The following is a 13,815-nucleotide window of genomic DNA, read 5'->3' on the forward strand; positions in this document are numbered from 1 at the left end:
AGTAGGAGACAAACATATAGCTCAAAGTTCACAGGAAAAAAATGGAAATTTCTTTGCTAGGCACACTCAATGCTTCCCTCTCATGTTGATTTATCTGAGACCCATCACTGCTAAAGCAATAAGACAAAGTTACTCTTTACCACATATGAAGTGGTCTATGATACAGTATCCACCACACTTATTTTTAAAAGCAGTTTAAGTGGCACACTGTATACAATAAATGAAATATTTACCTGTTTCTCTTCTTCTGGCATGTTTTTTTCCAGTTCTATTAGGTACTCTTCATCTAGTTCAGAGGAATTCACATCATCATCAGGTTTCTTCTCAACCTTGTCCACCCCTGGCTCCTCTTCAAATGAAGCACTGCAGTCATGAAAACACTCCTCTTCTTCCTGGTCCTCCTGGGAATGGGCCTCATCATCCCTGAGCAGCTTGTTCTGGGAATGCTGATCTTTGGGATCGGGAACTGGACGGCCAGCACTCTCTGTTTCCTGGGTATCTGTTACCTTCAAACCATTGAACAGATCCTCTGGAACCCTACAGTTCTTTGACTTCTCTCCCATGCTGAATTCAGTGAGGGAGGTGATGCTAAACCTCTGGGAAAGAAAAAACATCTGCTATGTAATGCTGTTTAATTGAAAAAAACTAATCTGCCCTTCATCCCTAACTGAATCTCTGCATCATAGACAAAAACACACCCTAACTTCCTCTCATTGGAATTATTAAAAAAAGTTTTCATAAGCCCATAAATAATGGCAAACCTCATTTTAACTGATATCCCTTTCTTGGTTAAATCTGGTACCAGAACTTCTTATAAGCCGCAAAAGAGATCGATTTTAATGTGGCTCTTCCACATTCCACTGCTGGCATTTTGTTGAGGTAGCAAAAAATAGGCAGAAACTAAAACAGTGGCAAGAAAAACGAAGCAGCTCTACTCTTCATTTAGAATGAATGACCAAGTTGTGAATAACAAACTACGACTTCCAAACTATGGTTTGTCTTTCCAGAACCACCACAGGAAGCCCGGAATAAGCGTCTGGTGGAGCTCAAAACAGAATCCGTGCCAAAACTGTGATCATCAGCTTAATCCAAATGCATGTGGTAGAGCCCACGCATCTTATAGTGGAAGGGGAGAGCTGATTCAGGTGGTCCTAATCAGGATCCCCGTGAGGGTCAGAATCAGGCACTGAAGGGGTAACTCTGAACCCTGGCTGCACAACAGAACACTAGAGATGCTTTAGAAAATACCACTGCCCAGACCCTGCCCAGATTCTGACTTATTGGTCTGGCTTCAGGCAAGGGCATCTGTAGTCTGGGGGGAAAAAAAATCCCAGGTGATTCAATGTGCAGCCAATTGCGAACCACTGTTCTAGAAGCTGAGTCAGACTGTCAGCAGCCCCGTCCCTCTGATCGCAGCAAAATCACGCCAACGACCTCGCGTCGTGACCGGAATCTCAATTTGCCCTAGATGTTCCAACAAAACTTAAAAACAGCAAAATCTTAATACGGAGACTTCGCCTCCAAGCAATGTCTTGTTTCTCTTTGCTCCCAAGTCTGGTAGAAGAACATACGAAGATGAGCCCCCAGAGTTTGGGAAGTGCCACCCCGCGCTTCCCAGCGGATTATCCCCTATCTCCATTCCTCACCACCAATCCTGAACACACACCGGGATACTCACAACCTCACAGACCCTCCTCTCTCCACCTTCCTGGCCTCTGCGACCTTCTACTTCCGCCCAGTCAGGTGCACTTCCGTCGGCGCCGACCAATGGCGTCGCTGTTGGCAAGGTATTCTGGGTAATGTAGTGGAAACCCCAGGGAGGGAGGGCGTCGCTGTCGCTGTGTGACGTCATTGTGCGGACTGAAATTTGAGAGGCGACTGACATCTTGGGTTACGGCAAAACGCCGCGTTACTCAGCATAATAGGAAGAAAAGAAAAGAAAAAGTCTGTCTCCATGGTGTTGGTTTTACTCACCCTGATCTCTCGTGCTAGCAATGTATTGAGGAATCCCGAACCATAAACCTTGTCCAAAAATAAACTTTTTTTGAGACAGAGTCTCCCTCTGTTGCCCAGGCTAGAGTGCAGTGGCATCAGCCTAGCTCACAGCAACCTCAAACTCCTGGGCTCAAGCAATCCTCGTGCCTCAGCCTCCCAAGTAGCTGGGACTACAGGCATGTACCACCATGCCCGGCTAATTTTTTCCATATATTTTTGTGGTTGTCCAGCTAATTTCTTTCTATTTTTAGTAGAGACGGGGTCTCGCTCTTGCTCAGGCTGGTCTTGAACTCCTGACCTCCAGTGATCCTCCCGCCTCGGCCTCCCAGAGTGCTAGGGTTACAGGTGTGAGCCACCGTGCCCAGCCCTACTATTACTATTGTTACTGATGATTCCTAATAATATTATTGATAGTGGTAATGTTTGTGACGCTTTTATTCACACCGCTTAGGGGGCCGAGCACCCAAGTTTGTTGAAAGAATTGATGTTGAACATGAATAACTGAATAATGAATGAATGCTGGGCATCATAGTAGGTCCAGTGGTTGGTACAGCAATAGATCAAGAGAGTAGCAAAGGAACCAGATTTCCCTCTGCTTTTCTTTCTGGAGAAGCAGCTGGGTGGTTTCTTAATGACACATGTCCATCCCTAAATCAGTAATGAGTGCCTGCTTAGTTTGTGGCCAGCTCTGTGCCAGGAACAGGGTAGGCAGTAGGGAGAAATGAGCAAGTCTCAGCATGGCTGGTAATGATGGAGCATACAAGAGAAGAAATCTCTTCTTCAAAGGTGGTCCTTTGAGTCCTTAGCATGCCACTGGATTGCTGTCCAGTATGGTGGTTAAAAGCATAGATTCTGGAGTCAAACTGCCTCTTACTCACTGTGTGATCTTGAACAAGTCATTGAACCTTGATTAACATAGTATGGATGTAATAGTGATACCTGTCTTATAAGGTTTCATGAGACTTAAATGAAGTAACAAACCAAAAGCACTTAGTACAGACTCTGGCACATAAGTTTAACTTGAAATTAATTGCCTTACTGTCTGTTTTTCTGCAGGGTTAAAAAAATTTTTTTAAAAATTGCTTTGCAGATAATCTGCAGGCAGAGACACGAGTCACTACTGCCTTCCCTAGTGACTTATTATGCACACGTTGTCCTAAACTTCTGGGAAGCTCTGTGCATCTACATTCCCCGGAGTTAGAGATTTAAAGCTATGCTAGACTGACTCAGTCCTTTCTGTGCTCAAAGTGGATATACTAATACAAAGAGGCTTACTGAGCCTGGTTTTAGGGATAAAACCTTACACTCTGGGATCCTCTAAGTCCTGGGCTTCACTCTCCTCCTTCCCCCAGAGTTGGACTTCCTGAGCTTCGCAAAGCAGGGTCCAATATCCAGGAACTGTCAGGAATGCCAAAAGAACTCCTTGAGAATGAGATGTATATAAAATACATAACTGAGATGTAGACCCTGAATTCCTATAGTGTTTCCAAAAGATGCCATTGCTTTTTATTTTTTTCCCAGTTCCAATCTTTGAATCGAGATTTCTGATAAGAGACATAATCAAGAGTTAACATTGGCCCAGTACAGTGGCTCAGGCCTGTAATGCTAGCACTCTGGGAGGCAGGGGTGGGAGGATCGCTTGAGGTCAGGAGCGAGACCCCATCTCTACCAAAAATACAAAAAATTAGCCTGGCGTGGTGGTGCGTGCCTGCAGTCCCAGCTACTCAGGAGGCTGAGGCAGGAGGATCGCTTAAGCCCAAGAGTTGGAGGTTGCAGTGAGCTGTGATGATGCCATTGCACTCTAGCCCAGGCAAGAGTGTGAGTGACACTGTCTCAAAAAAAAAAAAAAAGTTAACATTCTGTGCATTTAAATTTCTAGATTTCTGTTTTCTCTTAGATCAGCATGCCCAGTAGAAATACAATGTGAACCACATATGAAATTTAAAATTTTCTGGTAACAGCATTAAAAATAGTAAAAGAAGTAAAATTAATATATAATACTATTATTCAATAAATCAATATTTCATTTAACCAAATATGTACAAATTATCCTTTGAACATGTTGGACCAATATAAAAATTATTAATAAGTTATTTTACATTCTCTTTTTCAAACTAAGTCTTTGAGATCATGTATGTATTTTATAGCATATCTCAATGTGGACATCAATTTTTTATCAAAAATATTTAATACTTGAATCTGTATTCACATTAAAAACATTTACATTTAAAAAGTAGATTCATATATCCAAGTTTTTCAAACATAGTTCCCTATAACTGAATCAAATATCAGGTTTTAAATTTAAATTTTAATTAAATAAAATTAAATAAAATGAGAAATTTATGTCCGTGATTGCATTAGCCACATTTCAAATGTTCAGGAGTCACATGTGGCTAGTGGCTACTGTATTGGATGTGACAGGCTTAGATGTTACAGAACAACTAATTAGCATTTATAGAGAACTTACATGCTTCAAGGGCTGTGTTCATTATTTTACATTTGTAATTGTAGGTAATTCTTACAACAACCCTGGCTTCCCTTGTTTCTTATAATCCTTTTCCAACACAGTAACCAAACTGATGTTATTTACTGATTTTTTTTTCAAATTAATTTATTTTTTAAGACGAGGTCTCACTGTGTTGCCCAGGCTGGAGTGCAGTGGCTATTCACAGACAAGCTCATAGCCCATTGTGGCCTCAAACTCCTGGGCTCAAGCAGTTTTTCCTGCCTCAGCCTTCCGAGTAGCTGGGACTACAGGCACATGCCACCACACCCAGCCCAAATTGATCTTTTAAAAACATAAATCCTGTACAATTCTTAACCATTTGTATTGATTTCCCACCCTGATTAGAATAAAACCTAAAATCCTTCCTATGACCCATAAAGCTCATGTTTCCTGGCCTCCACCTTTCCTTTGGACCTCATCTCATACCACTTTCCCTCTTGAACATTGTGCTGCTCTGTGTTTTTAAAATAAAAAGTCTATGTTCTTCTAAAGAACAAAGGGGCCAGAAAGACATGGTAACCTTAACTACAAAAAGAAGTGGCTTGAAGATGGTTTATATCTATAAAAAAATATGTTGATATATACTTGGCAGGAAAACTCAGCAGTTTTTCAGTGTCAGGAAAATGGCTCAGAGCCTGGTTAAAGATGAGGTTATTAATGCTGGTGTTGGATGGGTGAAGGTACCATATGAAATGAAGACTGACAGTCTCGGAGAGAATCATCCAGAAGGCTGCCAAGGCCAGCATCCTGCTCCCACTTGTCTGAGTGCCCAATCCCTCTTTGCCCTAGACCTTGGTCATTTGGACAAAGAATGACAGTTCAGTGCCTCAACCACAAATGGAATGATTGAGCTAGCACATTTTTTCCCTGGGACTCATCAGCTGGACCAAACAATTTATTCTGAGTTACGAAACAAACATCCAACCCTCACTTTATTATATTAAATGTCAATGCCCATTTAAAAGCATAAAGCATTGTGTCCATGATGTACAAACCATTGGAAGTTCAGGCAGGAGGCCAAGGTTGGTTCAGCAGGTGGCGAGGACTGGAGTCTGATGGAAGAAGAGGACGTTTGCCGAGTGGTGACTGGGTGCCAAGCACCCAGCCAAACACTTTCAGCTGTCATGCCCCTCACCGAATCCTCCCAGGCTCCCTTTGAAGGGAAAGGAAATATTTTCACTCCAGAAAGGAGAATAGTTTCTTTGTCATCCTATGTTCAAGTCAAAGCAGTGGTAGTGGATGTTTGGGTTGCTGAGTAACCTACAAATTCCTCAGCAAGAAGCTCAGTTTGGAGACCGAGAGCTCAGCTTGGATGTCCACTCTCTGGGAGCTTACATGTTAAAGAGGGTGAGTCTAACTACTCCCCACCACTCCAGTTATTCTCTTTCATATGTACCCCATTTCATGAATTGCAGCACCTTAAAAAATTATTTTCAGGTGAGACTGGGCATGTTCAGAAACCAGAAATAAAGCCATATAGCTACAACCAACTGATTTTCAACAAAGCAGACAAAGCCATACACTGCGGGGGAGGACCCTATTCGATAAACGGTGCTGGGAAAACTGGATAGCCACATGCAGAGGAATGAATCTGAATCCCTGTCTCTCACAGCATACAAAAATTAACTCAAGATGGATTAAAAGGCCAGGTGCACACCTATAATCCTAGCACTTTGGGAGGTTGAGGAGGGAGGATTGCTTGAGGCTAGGATTTTGAGAGTAGCCTGAACAAGATCAAGACCTTGTCTCTACAAAACAAAACAAAAAAAGAAAAAAAAAAAAAAAGAAAAATTATCTGAGTGTGGTTGTGTGAGTGTGTAGTCCCAGTTACTTGGGAGGCTGAGGCAGGGGGATCACTTGAATCCAGGAGTTTGAGGCTGCAGTGAGCTATGATGACACCACTGCACTCTAGTCCAGGTGACAGAATAAGACCCTGTCTCGAAAAAAAAAGATGGATTAAAAACTTAAATGTGAGCCCTGAAACCATAAAAATTCTAGAAGAAAATGTAGGGAAAACTCTTCTCAACATTGGCCTAGGCAAAGAATTTATGACTAAGACCTCAAAAGCAAATACAGCAACAACAAAATAAACAAGTGGTACTTCATTAAACTAAAAAAACCCTCTGCACAGCAAAGGAAATAATCAACAGAGTAAATAGACAACCTACACAAACAATACATCTCACAAAAGGCTAATATCCAGAATCTACAAAGAACTCAAACAAGCCAGGATGAGAAAAACAAAAAAACTCCATCTACAAGTGGGCAAAAGACATGAACAGATTTTTCTCAAAGGAAGATAGACAAATGGCCAACAAACATAGGAAAAAATGCTCAACATCACTAATCATCAGGGAAATGCAAATTAAAACCACCCCCAGCCTCGCCATCTTGTACCGGACCCCCTCAATAGTAAACGTGGACTCCCCGGCCTCCTCTCCATCCTGATTTTCATTCAGTCCCTTTGGCAGAAAGGTCGCAGACCCAGAAAATAAGCAGAGGTAGAACTTCTCTGCTTTGGCATTGTTTGGGCAGTCCACCACGACGCCATCAGTGAAACCCTCGTGGCCTGGGTTGTGATCAGCTCCCGCTGCTCAGAGTTCTCAGGGTACAGCTGCAGGACAGCTCGGGCAAGAACAGACAAGAACGGAATAAAGAGAAGAAAAAAAAGCAGTACAGGCACTTGGCAGGGATGTCAGATTTCTTGTTAGCATCACAGAGCCACTGCACAGCAGAAATACTGATACAGCCATCAGAGGTGCCCGGTTTGAAGGGGATGCCCTGGCCCATGTCCCCCAGAAGCAGGTCTCCCTCCAGGTCTCGGTCCAAGGCCACATTCAGAAGGGAAGGGCTGATGTCGATGCCCACCCAATAGTGCCCCTCAGCCGAGAGATCATCTCCCCTCAGCCCGGAACCACAGCCAACATCCAACAGGGAACAGGGCTGACCCTCAGGCTGGCAGAGGCGCTCCAGCGCTCGCCCAGCAGCCTGGGTCGGGACATCCAGCACCTGTGAGTTGCCAACTATTTCCACGCTTCGTTCTTGTAAAACAGCTCTGGGGACCGCCGTGCTCTGGTCTCCCACCGCGAAACACCATTCCCACACCTGGGCAGCACGCTTCCAGCCTGGAATTCTCTTGAAGCCAGAAAAAAAGGGCAGCTTCCATTGTGCAAACCAAACATCCTCCCCAGCATAAACATCTCAGCGTATTTCTGTAGATCTTTGGACAGATCGATCAAAATAGCAGCTTGAGCCGGGCCTGATGGCGTGCGCCTGGAATCCCTGCTACTGTGGAGGCTGAGGCAGGAGAACTGGGGGAGCCTAGGAGTTAGAGACCAGCCTGGGCAACACTGTGAGACCCAACCCCCCAAAAACGAAAACCAAACCAAAATAAAACAAGACAAAAAACTCCAGCAGCTTGTTCAGGCACCATCTTGTTTCTCCAAGCAGTTTACCTCACAGTACCCTGTTTCTTTGGGTTCAAGACTCTAAAAGCATTTAGTAACAGCCCGAACATAATTTGATGTTCTTTCCTAAATGTAATTTAACAAATAAGATATTTGTAGATCTTTACTTTGTTATTTAAAACACTATGTCCACCTAAGCAAACTTATGGGATGAATAAATATTTAATAAATATTTCAAAGGCACAGATTATGGAGACAAGCCAACTTTCCCAATTTTTCTGTCTTTTGTCCAATTATTGCTGTATTTAGAGATTGTAGAGAAAAGGGCAGTGGTTGATCTATAACTTGTTTTTAAAATCGTGGTATGCTGACTCAAGTTTTTCAAAGAGCCTAAGATAATGGAGCTACATGACCCATAAGTGAAATCCCGTTTTATATCGCCTGTGTTCTTAAGTAATTCCATCCAAGTGTACTTAAGGTGCATTTCCCCCTTTATTATTGAATTTTATACTAGTTCAATCCCAATCTGCCACTAAAAAACATACAGTTCTAGAAAGACACTTATGTGGTATTGATATAAAAACATCAGCATCTCTAGGAAATAGGTCTACAGCTGAATAATTTCATAAGACTCAGCATTTACTTAGCCCTTCAAAAGCTGGCCCTGTGTACCTGAATACACGTAAGCTCTGCATTTGTGTGTGCTTACATGCAGCTTACTTTGGTTCCCCTAACAGCTCTGAGCTACACGAGGCAGGTTTTGTTCCCATTTTATAGAAGAGAAAACTGAGGAAATTGAGAGGTGAAGGGACTTATCAGGATGACCATGATAACTGGCAGTAGAGTTATAATTACAGCTAGAGGGGCAGAGAGATCTCAGTCTAGGAGCTCTTGATCTCATCTGGTCTATGAACTCCACTGATGGCTTGCTGATGCCTATGAATTTCTCCTCAGAAAAATGTTTTTAAATGCATAAAACAAAATACACAGGATTATGAAGGACATAAATTGAAATGCAATTACTAAAATATTAACAATAAAATTTGCAAGATATCTCTATATATACACACATACCTCTTTATTACCACATTAAATATAGCAGGTCTAATAACTACCATAATTTTGAAGCAGTGATGAGTATATACTATATTTCAAGTTATCTGAAACAACTGTAATATACTATAAAATATCTGGGATTCTTTTGGTGAAAAAGTCAGAGGTTCTGCTAATACTACTGTGGTCTATTGCCTACAGTCATCGAAAAAAGGAAATGTTAAGTTTCTTTTTTTTTGTTTTCTTTTTAATTAAAAAAGTTTTTAACTTTTAATTATTATGGTTACATAATAATTATATATACTTATGGGGTACATGTGATGTTTTGATACAGGCATACAATGTGCAATAATCAAATCAGGGTAATTGGGGTATCTGTCACCTCAAGCATTTATCATTTCTTTGTGTTAGGAACATCCAATTCTTTTAGTTATTTCAAAGTATACTACAACTTATTGTTGACTATAGTCACCCTGTTGTGCTATCACGTATTAGATCTTACTCATTGTATCTACCTGTATTTTTGTGCCCATTACCTATCCCCACTTTATTTCCCCCTCCTTGCTACCTTTCCCAACCTCTGGTAACCATCTTTCTTTCTTTTTCTTTTTTTTTTTTTTGAGACACTCTCTGGCTCTGTTGTCCAGGCTGGAGTGCTGTGGCATCAGCCTGGCTCACAGCAACCTCAAACTCCTGGGCTCAAGCAATCCTCCTGCCTCAGCCTCCCGAGTAGCTGGGACTACAGGCATGCGCCACCATGCCCGGCTAATTTTTTTTTTATATATGTATTTTTAGTTGCTCAGCTAATTTCTTTCTATTTTTTAGTAGAGATGGGGTCTCACTCTTGCTCAGGCTGGTCTCGAACTCCTGAGCTCAAACGATCCACCTGCCTCAGCCTCCCAGGGTGCTAAGATTACAGGCGTGAGCCACCGTGCCCGGCCTGGTAACCATATTTCAACTCTCTATCTCCAAATCATCTCCAAACAAATTTGTCTTTCTGTGCTTGGCTTAGGAAATGCTAAATTTCTATTAGAGGTTAGTGAAAATAAGTATGTATTTTTTTCCCCCAGCCAAATTCACAACCCCCTCCCCTGAATTTTATACATGGTCCCCTTAGGGGTCTGTAGACCCTGAGTTAAGAAATCTTTATCTAGTCCAATCCCACATAAAATAGATGAAAAAATGCAGACCAGAGAGGAAATGTGATTTCTCTAAGACTACTTAGCTACATAACAGCAAGGATTAAACTAGAACCCAGGGGTTGACAATACGTTTCCTACAGGGCTGTTATGAAGAATAAATGTAATAATATATGCAAATGCTTAGCACAGTGCCAGTAACACAATAGCCATTTGTAGAAAATACATGACACAGTGGCCACATGACACAGTAGAAGCAGCTAGTTGAGACTTTCTGGAAATCTCCGTAAAAGAGGGCAGACTCAGCTGTGTGTGCCTTTTGCCTTTGTCCATTTCCTCTCCCTGCCCGGAAGAGGGATATTACAGCCACATTTTAAGGAAGGTGCAGGCAAACACCTGAAGGGACATGGGCCCCTCCAGACAGTATGGATTAGCCATGCTATCCCTGGAGTGCCCACCTCCCAACTTCTCATATGAGATGGGGGAAAAAAATGCTTTTTACTCGTTCAAGCCACTGTTACTTGCATTCCGGCATGTACAGCCGAACTCACTCCCTAACGGATACGCTGCTCTTCCTGGCTAGGTGACTTAAACCCTCTCTGAGTCTTGAGTCCTTCATTGACAAGAGCACCACTCAAGGTTTTTTGATGAGGATTCGGGAATACAGAAGACTTGCCACAGTGCCTGGTACAGTAAAAGGCAGTTGTTATTAAATATTATTAGCGTCTTTGTGGATCTCGGTTCAGTGTTCTTTCTACCATATTGACTCATAGCTTAGAAACCACACACACAGCCTCAAAATTCCAGAAAGCTCTCCACCACCGCAGGCAGCCCCTCCTGCTGCAGCTCTGGTAAGCATCACACGCCTCAGATTCAGCCTTGCTGAAATGCTTATCACGTCCCACGGAAAGGAACAGTTTACGAAAATGCTGACAGAGAAAAAGCACCTAATAATTAGTGGCTAGCAACCACAGACATGGAGGCAATTAGGAGGTTTACATAAATTCAGGGGACTAAAGCAACTTCTTATTTATTCCTCAAATTTCTTGCCTGAGCCCCCAAGATAGTCTGTCTTTCTTTCGTTTTTTTTTTTTTTTTGACAAGACTCTTGCTCTATTGCCCGGGCTTGAGTGCCATGGTGTCAGCCTAGCTCACAGCAACTTCAAACTCCTGACCTCAAGTGATCCTCCCACCTGAGCCTCCCAGAGTGCTAGGACTACAGGCGTGAGCCACCACGCCTGGCCCCGGAGGTAGTATTTTTGACCACAGTGCTGACTTTAGAGAAAGAACGTGGGATGAGAAGTGGTGCAGAGGTTGTAGGGGGCTGTGAAGAACCTTTGGACCCCGAACACCTTCTCTCTTCCAGTGGCCCCTCTGCTGGACCTTCTCCCACCTGAGCTGGGTCCCCCTGGGTCATATACGGCAGGTGTAAGTCCACCGGCCCAGGGGTCCAAGGACAAAGATGTCATGGGGTTGCCAAAGACACACGTGGCCTACGGTCCTGTCAAAAGATGGTGCCATTTCTCTACTTGGTTCTTTTCTTGCCTTTGACATTGCTTTCCTTAGCACTGATGGTTCGGGGGCCACTTAGGATGCTAATGCCTGCCAGTGTGGGCCTCCTTAGACCCAAAGCCTTGAAGTGAGGCAGAAACAAGGCTCTCTGTACCAAGGGCTGGTTGAGTCCCCAAAAGTATACTGGATGGGCTAAAATTTGGCATCCCTTCTAATTAATATCCTTTTATAATCATCATCTTTATAAAATAACACAATTTAAAAAATTCAAACATTAGAATAGGACTAACTTGGAGCTCCCATACCACTTCCCAGAAGCAATATTAACAGGAATGAGACCAGTGGACTTTCCCACCAATTTATCCCAGTAATGTTTCAGCATTTCTTATAGATCCCCCCTCTTCTCTCCTCCCCCTGTGGTCACCCCAGGTAGCTCTGGTTTGCTACTTAATCCGGCTGTCTACACTAAAATTTTCAGGGCTCTCGAGTCTTTACTTTAGGGGATTTTAGGAACTCTCCTAAATTTTTATTTTCTAATCTAGGGAGAATTTTCTAAGGGCTAAAACACAGTGAGTTGGCCAGGCGCGGTGGCTCACGCCTGTAATCCTAGCACTCTGGGAGGCTGAGGCTGGTGGATCGTTTGAGCTCAGGAGTTCGAGACCAGCCTGAGCAAGAGCAAGACCTCGTCTCTACTAAAAAATAGAAAGAAATTATATGGACAACTAAAAACATATATAGAAAAAATTAGCTGGGCATGATGGCGCATGCCTGTAGTCCCAGCTACTCGGGAGGCTGAGGCAGAAGGATCGCTTGAGCCCAGAAGTTTGAGGTTGCTGTGAGCTACACTGATGCCATGGCACTCTAGCCTGGGCAACAGAGTGAGACTCTGTCTCAAGAAAAAAAAAAAACACAGTGAGTTGCTTTTGTTATTCTTTATAATGATCAGCCCCTTAGATCTTTAGATCTTAGATTTAGAAATGGCATTCATATTGGGTTTCTCAGTCATCACTTTTTGAGGGACTCCGGGGATAGGATGAACGATGAGACAGAATTGGAGGGCTCAAGGAGGATGCTCTGAAAGTCGTCTCGACCACACTTAATCCTCACAGGAACTGACTGTCAGTAGCATCCTCTTGAGAGGGTAGCAATGGCCAGCAGTGTGAGCACAACTTGTGAAGGCCTACTTCTAGAAGATTCAGTCACCACTGGGGGAGGAGGTGGGATATGGGAGGCAGTGGGATTCACTGGGCATTCTCTTCTCTGTCCATCCCTTCTCCTGCTGAGGGCTTCTGGGATGGAGTCACATCAGAGTCCTCAGCTAGTCTCAGGGCCAGCCCGAAAGGTCTTGGACCTGAAGCCAGCTCCTGTCTCCTCAGCTTTCATTTCCAAACTGCAGGCCTCCCTGGCCCACTCCTGTCACTCCATTACAGTGACACAGTGGGGAGGGTGGGGCTGGTACAATCTGAGTCTTGGCCAAAACTTTGTTCACAGCCTATAATTTCTAAAGAGTTGATGAGCTACAGGTCTTGCTCCCAGTTCCTAAGAAGTAACGTCAGTAATTGAACAGTGTATTGTTTCCCGTACTTCAGTAATTATCATATCCAAGTCATGATCCTGGCCATTTCTGCAGTCCTCTATTATTTGTGTAAATGTTAAAGTCATTTCATCACTTTTTCACTCAATAAAATTTATTTTAAGAGAAAAATTTTATGTCATCTGTGCAGTTGAAATACCAGTGTCACCTGCTCTAAAGAGATGTTTTCAACAGAAATAAATAAAAATGAAAACAAAACAGCGTTATTAAATTTGAGCTCTGAGGTTGCCTGCCTAAATTTCTGAGCTTGAGGTCTGGTATCTCTTTGCTTAAAGAAAGAAAATAAAAAGAGAGATCAGCAAGTATTAGAGGGATGTTAGGTATCGACCAGCTGCAGGACAGATCTCTGGGTGGCCTTGGACTGATCCAGTGCTCCACCCTTTCTTGCTCACAGTTTGCAAAAATAACTGTAGAATGTGCTGGGAAAGCATCAACCCAAGACAAGGAGGAACTGGCCGGAATAGCCTGGGCTCTGTTCTAGTCCCTCCTAGAAACAGGATGTCCTTCAGTGCTTTAGCCCAGTGTGTCAAGGTGGCCCCAGGGTATAAAACTCAGGGTGAGCTGCTTTCTGGGGTCCCTTAGCTGTGGTGCAAGTGGAGCATGTGCAGA

At 43.2% G+C, this 13,815-nt stretch overlaps 1 protein-coding gene and 1 pseudogene across 2 annotated transcripts in view; both read right to left on the minus strand.

Moving 5' to 3' along the window:
• Positions 1-1,752, minus strand: part of TTC1 (tetratricopeptide repeat domain 1) — a 30,044-nt gene extending 28,292 nt beyond the window's left edge. Inside the window, exons 1-2 of one of the 2 annotated variants that reach the window (XM_045551259.1) lie at positions 1,679-1,752; positions 234-596 (exon numbers count right to left, since the gene is read on the minus strand). In XM_045551259.1, coding sequence (XP_045407215.1) covers positions 234-563 — 330 coding nt within the window. In that variant the 5' untranslated portion in view covers positions 564-596; positions 1,679-1,752. Of the gene's footprint in view, positions 1-233; positions 597-1,666 lie in introns of both variants that reach the window. The other variant, XM_045551260.1, reaches the window with a different exon arrangement.
• LOC123638747 lies at positions 1,740-7,598 on the minus strand (annotated as a pseudogene).
• Positions 7,599-13,815: the final 6,217 nt, after the last annotated feature.

Source organism: Lemur catta, chromosome 5 (genome assembly GCF_020740605.2).
Source record: "Lemur catta isolate mLemCat1 chromosome 5, mLemCat1.pri, whole genome shotgun sequence".
Lineage (NCBI taxonomy): Eukaryota > Metazoa > Chordata > Mammalia > Primates > Lemuridae > Lemur > Lemur catta.